This window comes from Podarcis bocagei, assembly GCF_964188305.1.
Source record: "Podarcis bocagei genome assembly, chromosome: 4".
NCBI lineage: Eukaryota > Metazoa > Chordata > Lepidosauria > Squamata > Lacertidae > Podarcis > Podarcis bocagei.
In genome coordinates, this window is record NC_138128.1 from 15,276,365 (window position 1) to 15,290,303 (window position 13,939).

General features: G+C 44.5%; 1 protein-coding gene across 1 annotated transcript in view; it reads left to right on the plus strand.

The window, feature by feature from the left end:
* Positions 1-13,939, plus strand: part of SPATA16 (spermatogenesis associated 16) — a 165,101-nt gene that overhangs the window by 127,290 nt on the left and 23,872 nt on the right. The window contains exons 9-10 of the mRNA XM_081190327.1: positions 1,301-1,465; positions 5,769-5,852. Of these exons, the coding sequence (XP_081046453.1) occupies positions 1,301-1,465; positions 5,769-5,852 (249 nt within the window). The remainder of the gene's footprint in view (positions 1-1,300; positions 1,466-5,768; positions 5,853-13,939) is intronic.

Sequence of the window (13,939 nt, forward strand, 5' to 3'; positions counted from 1 at the left end):
TCATCATGCGCTTCATCTCCCCGTGGGCTCTTATTGCTGCCAGAAGCAGTTATTTACACTCTCTTTCTGCATTTTTCGTTGCCACTGAAACACAACCCCTGACAGCATCCAACCTGCTATAATCCCTGGTTTCCCACCCGCTCCTTAAAGCTGAGAATTAGGTTGCTTCTTCCATTAGTCTCTGACCTAAAGTAGGTTCATAGAGAATTGCTATAACTATCCAGCATTATCCAAATCAGGTAGCCAATTTCTTAACCTCGAGGGCAGCCCCACATTGACAGCATTGCAGTCTGCCTCTGATCCTGAAAGTCGCATCCTGCCATCAGGACTAGTAGCCACTGACAGCCAAATCCCCCATGAAATAATCTAATCCCTATTTAAAACCATCTAAATTGGGGGATAGTGGCTATCACCACACCTTGGACCCTCACAGCTGTGTTGTTGTTTTTTAACCAAAGTGTAAGGAGGCCTGATTTCCATTAATGGATCTAGTTTGGAACACATGGAACTGCTTTTAGAAGGCTTTTTTTTTTAAAATGGTGACAAATTAATTGAGGATATGTAGATATATCAGTAGGGGACGTGGGTGGCGCTGTCAGTTAAACTACAGAGCCTTGGACTTGCCGATCAGAAGGTTGGCTGTTCGAATCCCCATGACGGGGTGAGCTCCTGTTGCTCGGTCCCTGCTCCTGCCAACCTAGCAGTTCAAAAGCACGTAAAGTGCAAGTACGTAGATAAATAGGTACCGCTCTGGCGGGAAGGTAAATGACTGGACCTAATGGTCAGGGGTCCCTTTACCTTTACCTAGATATCAGTGGATCTGTTGGTGGAGCCTTCTTGGTGGCACCCCCCATTTGTGAAATGCCAGCCCTGGTGAGGTGCAACTGCCTTCCTTATTATTCACATTCAGGAGGAATTTAAAAACAGCCTGTTCAGCCAGGCATTTGTTGGTTGAAATATACTGTTTCTGGCAAGCTTGACATTGTGACCTATGTGAACATGTGACTGTTCTTAAATGTTCTCACTTTTTTAATGTTGCTGGTAGGTAGGTAGATGTTTATTAATGTGGTGGGGGGGAGAGGGAGAGAGAGAGAGAGAGAGAGAGAGAGAGAGAGAGAGAGAGAGAGAGAGAGAGAGAGAGAATGTTTTGCTGCATTGTCACTCCTTTGTGACGAAGGGAGGGATGGAAATATAATAAATATTATTATTATTATTAATAATAATACAATAGCCATTTTCAAAAGCCAGATGGAGTCCCTCAGCTCTTGTCTAACTTCTTTGTGTTTCATTGTGGGCCCAGGAGACTTTCTGCGCATGTTCGGGGGTGATAGAGAAGCTGCAACACGCCAGCCTGCTCGGCCGTTTGCAGCGCATCAAGGAGCAATCGCAAGTGATCAACCAAGCCATGGCTGAGCTCGCCACTATCCCCTACCTCCAAGACATCAGCCAGCAGGATGCTGAACTGGTGAGCAATCTGGTTTTCAATCCTTGCTGTGTGGGTTTGCTTGTCAAGCAAGAGGAACAAAACACAATGTTGTTGTTTTTTCTTCTGCCTTTCCCCTCTTGAACCTATTTTTTAAAATAAAAAAATTAGCAGCTGCTTTGAAAACCCGGGCACATTTTGGCAAAGCGAGGGCTAAACCCAAAAGAGGCATATAACACTTCAAGAGGCATTTAAAATGGCCACCCTCAGATCTCTTTATTGTGGAGGATGAGGAGCGTTGGTGTGTTTCCTGCATTATGAAACAAAGTGCATTATAAACAGAATTATTAGCATCCCGTAGAGTAAATATCAAGAGTACAAGACGAACCGGGGGGAACCACCTAAAACAAAATAAAATAAGGAGCTTTGTTTGTTTATTTATTTATTTGACTGAGAGATCGTTCACTGAATGTGCAAGAAATGGACTCTCTACAGCGGATGTAAGTAAGGGAAATAAGCACAAGAATATTTGAGCCGCAGTAGATCAAAATGAAAGATCCACACTGTTTCTCGCAGCAGGCAAGCAGATGCTACCAGGAAGCTCACAAGCTCAAGCTCAGCGGCAGTGCACCTGCTCTGTACACCGAAGGTCCCTGTTTCCATGGAGAAACAAAGGCCCTCCAGATGCTGTTAGACTCCAGCTCCCATCAGCCCCGGCTATATGGCCAGTCATCAAGAAGAATAGGAGCTGTGGTCCAGCAACATCTGGGCCCCTGAGATGGCAGGTGATGGAGAAGGGCCTCTGCCTGAGGAGACAGAGGGCTGCTGGCAGTCAGAGGTCCCGTTTAAAGCACTCTCACATCACTTCCAGGGGTGCCCAAACTTTTTCCAAAGAGGGCCAGATTTTATGAAGTGAACATGCGTGAGGGCCAACCAAAGTGGTTGAGAGCTTTTTTTTAGGATAGCAGTTGAGCTTTTTTTAGGATTTATCCCCAAAGTTCTTGAGCTTTCTTTAAGATTGAAGCTGCTGAGCTTTTTTAAGGATTTTACCCCAGGACATATACTGCCACCAGGGCCGGATTAAATTGACCGGCGGGCCAGATTAGGCCCCCAAAACAGACTTTGGACATGCCTGCTTTAAACGGTCATGGCAGACACACACCTTCCCCCCCCCCAGAAGTGTCCCTGTTATCCAGGGACAGTCCCGGATTTACAGAAGCTGTCCCGGTTTCTGATTAGATCCTGGAACGTCCCGCTTTTCCTTAGGATGTCCCTATTTTCATCGGAGAAATGTTGGAGGCAGTGCTTTTTCGGGGGGGGGGTACGCAGGGGTACGCATACCCCTAAACATTTTGTTAATCTAAGTTTGCCCTCATTGAGGGGCATTATTTCAATATGAGTAGGAAAATGAGAGTACCCCTAAACGTGTTTTTGTTTTGGGGGGGAAGCCCTGGTTGGAGGGTATGGAGTTATCCGGCCCCCGAGCCATCTAAAGGCAGCCATGTATAGGGAAGGGTTTTTTTAATGTTTAATGTTTTATTATGCTTTTATATATATTGGAAGCTACCCAGAGTGGCTGGGGCAAGCCAACCAGGTGGACAGGGTATACATAGTATGATTATTAATATTGTGGAATAGGACGCCCCTATTTTCATCGGAGAAATGTTGGAGAGCATGTCATGGCTTCCTATTAGCTACAAAAGGTGCTAAGAGTTGTTAGGAGCAAGGCTGGTATAACCATTAAGCAAAATAAGTGTGTGCTTAGGGCACCCAGGGAATGGGGGGCACCACAGATTTATTTATTTTTCAAATATAAATGAAGCGCAAGTACACAAAAATAAACATTATTTCCCATCTTACTGTTTCATTTCGGACAAGGAAATTTTATTTAACGGTTTTGAATTAGATATATATAGGAGTGCCAAACCCTTTTAAGTGCTTGGGGGGCGGGTCTTAATCCAGCCCTGGTTAAGAGACCCTTATTCACCTCAGAGAGCTACAGTTCCCAGAATTCCCTGAGAGAAGTGGGGATGATTGTTAAATTACTCTGGGAATTGTAGGTCTGTGAGGGGAATGCCTAGAGTTGCCATACGTCTGGGAAATCCCAGACATGTCCTACATGCACATTCGGGGGAAATTTTACAATTGTAAGCAAATGTCCAGGTTTGGAGGGGTGGCAGCTCGGGCCCTGTTTTTGGGTGATTCCCTTAAAAAAAAAACTTAACAACTTTGTCCGGAAATATGGCAACCCTAATTGTGCCCTTAATGTTTCCACCAATCTGCCCAATACAGCTGTTACGTTTGGGCCGCAGAGGTTGAATGTTGGTTAAAGAGGGAACACAACTAACCCCCTGGTCTTATTTCAGCTCCATAACCTTTCCGTAAATATCACAGTCACTAACTTGCAAAAGGCCTGAGACCTTGAGGCCTGAGACCTTGCTCATCTGCAACACAGTAATTCGGATTCTGCAAAGCTCGTTTTGCTTTTTAGAGCTTACACCAAAGAGATGTGGGGTAGGGTGTCTCAGTCCACTGCCATCACCCAAGTGGAATTTTTTTAAAAAAAAGAACAGAGGGGGCTGTGTGTACAGATGGGGAAGAAATTTGATTCAGCCCACATCTAAAGGCAAGCTTAACAAATGGACATTTTCCTAAACAATATACAAACCGAAACACAACCATCCTTCAAAAATTGCGCTTCTCCAAACTGTGCGATAAGGTTCTCCAGACAAGGGATGTGTACAGAAATGCATGCATTGGGATAAAGTGTGCATAAGAATTCAAATATTATTGAAAATAACAAACATGCATCGTATTAAGGGAAATTGCTTGGGGAAATGGGTGTATACATCAGTTAAAACTGCATGCAAAAATGTGTGCATTCTGAGAAATTTCAGATGAAATGCTGAGAAATTTCCATGAGGATTTAAAAAAATAAAAAAAATCACAAATTGCTGCAGAACTGAATTTGAGACTGGCATCCTCCAGGCATTTGCTATCAGCTCAAATCCTCACACGAGAACATTCCACAGGTCGTTAGTATTGCAATGAGAAGTTACACAAAGCAAGGGTGTGTTTGTTCTTATTATGACCTCAGGAGCACCAGGGGACTCTGCAACAACAAAAACGCTTCCCTGAAGAGCACCAGTAAATGTGCTGGTCCTGGAGACGCAGCCCAGTGCTCTGCTTCAAACTAACACAATGGATAATTTTCCATTTGCATGCGTCTAAATTAATTACTGCATGCAAATGAGCAGTGGCTGGTGGTTTCTCCTCTGGGATGGCTTGCAGACCAAGTCATACATCATGGCTTAAGCACATGCTGGGAAACCATTACTTAAACCTGGCTCTCCCAGCTGCAAACTTCACCTTTCGGAAGACACAGTGACCTTCTCAAGGGTAGAATTTCAACAAGCCTTGGGAGTGTTTGCATTGCTTTCGATCTTTCTTTACCAAACCTGGCAGCCGTAGAGAACCCCCAAACAGAATATTCTATGACAAGTTGTTTTTCTTTTCCCTTAGGGCACCACTTTTAAGTAATGCAGAAAGAGATCTATAATCTGGACTTCCCACATTTAACTTTAAAAACAAACAAACAGCAACACATTAATAGCACCCACAGAGGGAAAGGATAGCATAACACTGCAAATACTTTTTTCTAACTAAGAGAAATCTTACTGATCTCTCACATCGCAACCCACCTGGCTGCACCTTTAGAACACTGCCAGTTTGTTAAAACGAGAACTTTAAACAGTTTGATTTGATCCTTCAGTTCAGTCAAACTGGGTGCTGCTTCTATGTATGTGTGGCCCAAAAGTTGGATTGCAGTTTGCGTTTTTAATGTTTATTTATGAACCACCTTAAGTGCCCCATGGGGGGGGTGTTGAAAAGCCTTTTTCATAACTGTCTTTGTTTCTTTTAATCGACGCAGCCTAGCCAGTTGCACACTTTCGAGTTGATTGTTGAGCTCAGTAGAAGGCATTTAAGTAGGTGTTCCACTCGCATGCTGAAATTAATGAGACTGAAATACTCTAATATTTACAAACACATAGTGCATTGCAAAGCAAGCTTCTCCAAAATTCCTTAAGTGCACATTTTCTGACAGGATATTTCACCAAACACACACATACCCCCTTATTGTTGAGCATTATCCATCCCACAATAACACAAGGCAAGTGTGGATGAGAAGAGGAAGGAGGTGATGGTGGTGGTGTTCATTGTGTGAAAGATGAGCAATAAAATCATCAGCGTACAAATGATTTTTTAATTAGGTTTTAATCTGTGTATTTAGAGAAGTTATTTCTGTGTGAATTCCATTCCGATAATTTTTATCTTGGTGTCACAGCTGCAGTCACTAATGGCAGATGCCATGGACACCCTCGAAGGAAGGAAAAGTGATAAAGAACGTGTCTGGAATAAAATTCAGAAGGTAAAAAAAAAATAGTCATTGCTGAAGACTCAGCAGATATAGCAGTTTCTTGGAAGGAAAGGTCTGTCTCTGGGGTCAAATCTGTTTGCTGAAAAATTCAGGAACATCACCATCCTGAAATTTTGCCTTGGCAAATTTGTGCCCAGACCACTCATTGTTTTTTTGTGGGGGGTGGTGCTCTTTGAATTCATCCAAATAGAGATAGGCTCTTCCCGTGCAACCCATCAAGATGACCAAGTCTTTTCACACATTGCCAACTTTAAACGCAGCTAGGTCATCCTTTTTTCTCAATTCGGATCAAGGCTGATTTGGATGCAAACGCATCAAAACTCAGTATTTCATATGAAGCAGCAAGAGAAATAGTGGATGGTTAATGTGTACACTGCTTCCCAGACCAGAAGTGGATTGCAGAGCAAATGGAAGTGTGTGTACACAGCCATTGCCAAATTGTTTGGAATGATTGATGTGCCTACATCTTTATCGTGCCAGATCTGATAATTCTCCCGAAATCATGTAAGTCCACAAAGATCAAGCAATGTAGGGAGTAAGGCAACTTTGCGACAGGGTAAACAGCTAAGAGCCTGGTAGCACCTTAAAGACTAACACATTTAGTATAGCATAAGCTTCCACAGACCACTTCATCAGGTGCAGGGTTAATTCCAAGTTGCAGGTACAGATGTACATTATTTGGAAGGAGAGCATTGTGAACAGCGTGGTTAGAAGGAAATGAAGTGCAGAAAAGCACAGACCGCGATAATTACGTTACCGACAGCGGCATTTACAGAAAGAGGAGTTGATAAAACAGACATCCTGGCATTGGTAAGCCAATTAGCACATGTGGTGTGATAGAAATAAACTCCACTGTGCCAGTTCAGTCCAGAAGTAATTGTGCTGAACTTTTTGCTATATTTACAGGTAGGTAGCCATGTTGGCCTGTCGTAGTCGAAACAAAATAAAAAAAATTCCTTCCAGTAGCACCTTAGAGACCAACTAAGTTTGTTATTGGTATGAGCTTTCGTGGGCATGCAGACTTCTTCAGATATATGATCTTTCAACCAGTTCATGTTGCATTTCTCCTCTTGAAGTGCTCAGCTGATTTGTATAACCCCTTTTTAAAGTCATTCGGAAGGGAGGCTGTAACTACATCCAGTGGTGGTGAACTCTATAGTTTACCTCTGCATTGTGTCAGAGACAACACAGCCCTCCTATCGCCTACCATAGTCCTCTAAAGAACCCTACGTGACTCCTCCACATACAATCCCAGCATTCTCAGTCTTAGATCAACAGTTACACATCAGCTGGTGCTAAATTTGTTTAAACAAAGAGCTAGCATTTCTGTGCAGCATGAGTTAATTAAAACAGATAACTACTGGAGAAATTTAAAGGGTTTTCCATCACCTTTAGGAATGGCTATTCACCAATTCGCAATAAAGCTATAGTTCTTGGAGTGCGTGTGCGGCTCACATATCAGAAAGAGATAACAAAATAACCATGCTTTGTTTACTTGGCCGCTGACTCTTGATGCATGTACAGGATGCCTTCCTGCGCAAATAATTTATTTGTTTTTGTTATTTATCCTGGGAGCGCGTAGCAAAACAAAGAGTGCCCCTTTTTTCTGCGGGTTTCATCTCGAGAGATAAACAATGGAAGCAGAAGCATTTTCCCTTGCTCGCTCTCCCATTTACTTATGGAGTCCGCAAGAGAAACTCTTTGGAAAAAATAAACACAGTGTGTGTTGCGTCGTTAATGCGATCAGCGGCATTAACTAGATCAAGTCTCCCCTTCCACTCATTAATGAACACACAACAAGCACTTTGCACAGGGACATGGGCAGCTTCCCCTGGCAACAAACGGTGCTATGATGCTTACATTTACCAGTTGAATTTTCTGCCCTCCACAGCATTAATGGTTCCGTTCGAGATGCAAAGCTGCGGTGCATTTGTGTCCACAGCCATTCCAAAAGTAGTCCCCCTACCCTATAAGAATACTAAGCTTTTGTATGGTGCTTTAAACGTACTTCACATGCATTATCCTGCTAACGTTTTTTTAAAAGCCTGTGAATTAGATCAAGTTGCTTCTTATTGCGGACAGATGGGCTTGAGAGAGCATGTGAGGGCCAGTGAGGCATAGTGGCTACAGCGAAGAACATGGGAAGCTGTCTTATACTGAGTCACACGATTGGTCCATCCAGTTCAGCATTTTCTACATCAGTTTTTTCTCAAAGAGTGTGGCGCCCCTGTCGTACTTTGGTTGACAAACGTTCTGCCTGGACACTGAGGTCCAGCGCCGAGGGCCTTCTGGCGGTTCCCTCACTGCGAGAAGCAAAGCTACAGGGAACCAGGCAGAGGGCCTTCTCAGTAGTGGTGCCTGCCCTGTGGAACACCCTCCCATCAGATGTCAGGTGTCAAAGAGATAAACAACTACCTGACATTTAGAAGACATCTGAAGGCAGCCCTAAAATGTGTGACATTTTAATGTATTTTTAATCTTTGTTGGAAGCCACCCAGAGTGGCTGGGGAAACTCAGCCAGATGTGCGGGGTACAAATAAATTATTATTATTATTATTATTATTATTATTATTATTATTATTATTATTATTATTATTATTATTGAGACTCAAACATTTTGGCTCCCGAACCGGAAGTGAGTGTTCTGGTTTGCAAACTTTCTTTGGAACCCAAACATCTGGCATGGCTTCCAGGCTTCCAATTGGCTGCAGGATCTTCCTACAGTCACTTGTAAGCTGCACCTTGGTTTCTGAATGTTTTGGAAGTCAAACAGACTTTTGAGGTACCACTGTACTGTGTTACACAATTGGTTCCTCCAGTTCAGCAGTTCAGTTTGTTCTCAAACTGGTGTGGCAGAAGAGGATGGCAAGTGTGGTGGGTAGAGTCACGGACAATCAAAGAAACATTTGAACATTTAAACATTCGAGATAGTATAGCACAGTACAGTATGTTTTTAAAAATTGCAGAATGAAGATAGATATATTTTTGAAATGAGAGCAAGGGCATCAAGTAGAACTGCAAGTTCACCCCTCTCGTTGAGTTTGTATACATTCTTAAGGTGTGTGTCATTATGTAAGAGGCTCATTTACAATCTTTGGGGAATGCTTCATGTTCTTATGTAGCTGCACTGTTTCATACTTTCTGGGTGTCCCATGAGCCTATTATAAAGTAGTTGTGGTCTGTGTTATAAACCAAGCACTGCTAGGAGTTGTTGAGAGCCAGTGTAGTGGTTAAGAGCGGTAGACTCGTAATCTGGTGAACCGGGTTTGCTTCCCCGCTCCTCCACATGCAGCTGCTGGGTGACCTTGGGCCAGTCACACTTCTCTGAAGTCTCTCAGCCCCACTCACCTCACAGAGTGTTTGTTGTGGGGGAGGAGGGAAAGGAGATTGTGAGCCCCTTTGAGACTCCTTCGGGTAATGATAAAGCGGGATATCAAATCCAAACTCCTCCTCCTCTTCTTCTTCTTCTTGTTTCCTTATCAACAAAAAGTTCAGTGTAGCACAGGCAACTTTTTATTCAGAAAGTGTAGCCCAGAGAAAAACGTTTGAGAACCCACTGGTCTACACTGGGTGGCACCAGCTCTCTAGGGTTGCAGACCGAGGACATCCCAGACCCTACATGGGGCACTCTGCATGCAGAGCAGTGAACAGCACATGAATGCAACAGTTAGGATTCCAAGTGTGTTGAGCTGAACATGCTCAGAATCCCTGCAGAACTTCCCTCTTTAAGCAGGAAGCCTTGAACTGAAACTGCCACAAGCAGGGATGGGGCAGGGCTTATGTCTTTGTGCACCATGCCATCGACCCTCCCTTAGCTCACACAGATTTGCTCCAAAACTTGAAGAGGACTCCACTCAACAGCTGGATCTGCAGGCAGAAGCAGCAGCTGCTGTTCCAGAAGAAACAAGGCAGGATTAGGATATGATGGAGGTTCAAATTTCAGCAGCACCCTGCACAGCCAAAATCGCCCCCCGCCTGCCTTCTGTTCTGCTCCCTTCACTATGTCATTGTTGTGGCACCCCCTAAGCTCAGCACCCAGTAGAACGGAACCAGCCGTTCTGCCCTAAATCCACCTCTGGAGTAATACTTTCACCCGGCACCTAAATATATGTAATGATATGCAATCTTGTCATCGACAGCCCTCAGCAACAATTTCTCCAGTACTTCCATCTGTGGAGAGGCAGGGGGAGCGTTCAGACATTTGGTTTCCTAACTGTTGTTGCTGTTGCTGTTTCTTAACAGTTAATTTGGCTGAAACACACACGTGCTTAGCACTTTGTGCCTTAGGCAGTCAAATAGATTCCAGTGGACTCTGACATCATCACATGCATTTCCAGTGGACTCTGACATCATCACATGCATGCATGAATACACAGCTCTCTGCCACCTGTTCCTCCCTCCCCTCGGGGTCGAAAAAATTCCCACAATTTCAGGACTTCCGGGTTGGCGCGGACAGCTAATGGCGGATTCCCTCCGAGCTCCGGAGGGAATCGGCTCCGCTGGGGACGGGTCCTGCCGCGACGGCGACGCGGGGACCCTCAAAAACCTCAGGCGCGGATGCCTGAGGACCTGGTGACTCGGTGGGCACCTTAAGCGCCCTCCCCGATTCACGAAGAGCCTTTTTAAAGGCTACGGAGAGGATACGGAGAGTGGCGTGGTGCTGAGAGTAAACCGCTACCCCAGCGGAGCGAAGCCGTGTGCCATGGCTGAAGAGCGCTGACTTGCTTCCTTGAAAATTTGGACTGAAAGAATTACCCGTGAGTAAGACGGATTGGGACTTTAAAAATTCTTCCCTGAATTGGAGACGACCGGGGGGTGTGCTAAAAGGAAGTCCGCACCCCCCCCCCTGCAGACGATCTAAGCAACGACATAAGAGCTAAGCTGGAGAGCCTACCCTTGGTGGGGTGAGTTAAAAAGGACACTAACTTTCAAGATTTAGTTAAAGGAAATTTTGTGCTGGAGAGTGGAGTTTTGGAGACCCTCTTTATGTTTTGAACAACCCCCCCTCCCGGGCTCGGGAACGTCCTGCCTTTGTGCCTGTGTAAGAGCTGCGGAGTTTGACAGCTGTCAAAGCTGTCAAACGGGCAGTTTAAAGCGGAAAAATCACTATTTAAGATCCCTCTGGATTAAGACGAGTTATAATTGAGTTAAAATTGTTGGAAACAAAGTAACAATAACAAGCTAAAGGACTGTTGGAGAAAAGACTAATAAGTAACCAGATTCCCTCTAGGGGGAATTCTGTGAAACTACAATGGATACAATGGCTGTGGATGGAAAGTTACTAGTGGAAATCGAAAGGATGTTTCAATTGGTGGGAACCTTACAAGAGCAGAGCTTAGCCATGAATAAACAACTTAACATTATGACCTTGGGAACAGGCAACTCTGCTGTTTGTATTGAGGACCTGAATGAGAAAGAATCCACAGCTGAATGGGAAACAATGTCTACAGAGGTGGAAGAGACTAAACAAGAAAAAGAGAAAGTAACCTTGGGAAGCAACAATCAAAAGTTGACATCTGTGGAACACAAGCAAGGAGACTCTGGGAACACATCTACCACAAGTCTGCGAAAGATGCAGAAGAAGAAGGAGGAGGTTCTGGGACAATATGTACAGGAACTTAAAATAAAGAAATATGATTGGGGCCTCCGTTTGGACTTTGACTTTGAGGATACAGGCTTTGTGGAAATACTCCAGCAGTTGCTTTCAAATCTCCTTGTGGGAAGAGAATATGTTTTGATGGTGAAAGATCTTTTTCCAGACTCGACGACTGACATAAAGGACTACCAACGAGACCGGCGGAGAGGGACTGAAAGGGACTTGAAAGCCTCGGACGTGAGGAACCCAGGCTGAGAATCTTGACTTTGGATTTTTATTGGGAAGGGACAAAAACCGGGGATGGGAGGGAGGGAAGAGGAGATTCTTAAAAACTCTTAAGACTTTCATGTTTGGTTAATATGACTTTTATTCAAGACAAAATGAAAAATCGATGGAAGAGAACTTAAGTCCAACTTAGGAAAATCAAATTTTTTTTTATTAGAAAAGAGGCAACAAAATGAATAAGATGGTTAAGAGGAGAAATACCAACTTGCTGATATAATCTTGGGAATTGGGATGCACGAGGGGGGGGTGGGGGGAAGTCAGGGAACAAGGTTATGAGAAGAGGATCTGCTGAATTTATACATGTTTGTGTCTTGTGTTATTGTTGTGTTTGTATTGTCTTTATAAAAGCGGAAAACCCAATAAAAATTTTATAAAAAAAAAAAAATTCCCACAATTTCAAATCCAGGTTCACTCTTTTGTCTTTATCGCTGCTGTGTTAATTTACACATGTTGGAAAATAACCACAATTTAAGCCTGTGCAATTAGTGTTAAATGAAGAGTGCCAATACCATCATCCCCAGCAGTGAAGTTTGGCTGTTGCAAAAGAAGCAGATGTTGTGCTTAATGGAAAACATTCAGCCTTTTTCCTCGGAAGCAGCAGAACAGCGGCTGCGGCGGCACTATACCAAATGGTTAGAAAAGGGGGGGGAGACAACAGAATTCCTGCTACAGGCCACCCTTTTCTTCTCATTTCTGGTTTCACACCTATGTGTGCAATGTTCTGCTGCATGCAGCTTGCCTGTGGAACTCAATCCTACAAGATATAAAAAGGTAAAGGGACCCCTGACCATTAGGTCCAGTCGTGGCCGACTCTGGGGTTGCGGCGCTCATCTCGCTTTATTGGCCGAAGGAGCCAGTGTGCAACTTCCAGGTCATGTGGCCAGCATGACTAAGCCACTTCTCGCAAACCAGAGCAGTGCACGGAAACGCCGTTTACCTTCCCAGCGGAGCGGTACCTATTTATCTACTTGTACTTTGACTTGCTTTCGAACTGCTAGGTTGGCAGGAACTGGGACCAAGCAACAGGAACTCACCCCGTCGCAGGGATTCGAACCGCCGACCTTCTGATCAGCAAGTCCTAGGCTCTGTGGTTTAACCCACAGATATAGCGACGGCTTTAAAAGAGGACTGGACAAATTCGTGGAGGATAAGTTAATCGGTGGCTATGAAGCACAATGCCTAGGTTGTGCTGTAGGCAGGAGTGGCCCGTTCCATTTCGCTGCCTGAGGCAAAATGGAAAGGTGCTGCTGCACCTTCCCCTTCCCCCTCCCCCTGCCCAAGCCTTGCTTACTGGGGTCACATGGCAGTGTCTTCTGGTGAGATTTCACAAGATCTCCTGCAACTCTCATGCAAGATCTCGCCAGAAGCCAGCACCACCTCTCCTTGGTTCTCTGGTGGCAGCTCCACCCCACAGGATTCTGCCACCCAAGGTGGCTACCTCAGTCTGCCTTGTGGGTGATCCGGCCCTGTTTGTATGCCTTGGAATACCAGTTGCTAGCAACTGCAAATGGGGAAAGCAATGATGTTGTTGTTGTTGTTGTTCTGCGATCACTCGTAGATGAGTAAGATTGTCTTCTATAAACACGGTTCTAAAGTGAGTCCGTAAGTGACTGTGGAGGCCAATTCTGGATCCACACATCCTTTCACAGTGGGGACATAGGTTTCCAGGTGGGAGTTGATCATGGTGAGGTTTTGCCAAGCATGCCTTCCTCTTAGCACGTTTCTCCCTTTTGTCCTGAGATTCAGCATCTTCAAAGCCCATGACACCTTTACACATCACTTGGGAAGACAGGCGAACTCATGCCAGTGTCCTGGAAGAAGCAAAGATCACCAGTGTGGAAGCAATTATTCTTCAACATCAACTTCGTTGGACTGGTCATGTTGTGCAGATGCCTGATTATCGTCTTCAAAGGAACTCATCTATTCCAAACTTAAAAATGGAAAGCTCAACAAAAAAGGTTTAAAAACTGTCTCGAGGCAAATCTAAAAATATATAGTATAAACACCGACAACTGGGAAACACTGGCCTGCGAGCAGTTGTTCTAAGGTCCAGCTTGTGGGCCATGGTGAAAGCAACCTTCCTTGGAGGTTTTCAAGAAGAGGTCGGATGGCCATCTGTCATGGATGCTTTAGCTTAGATTCCTGCATTGCAGATGAACCCCCTTCCAATTCCACAATTCTATGATTAACTGATCCA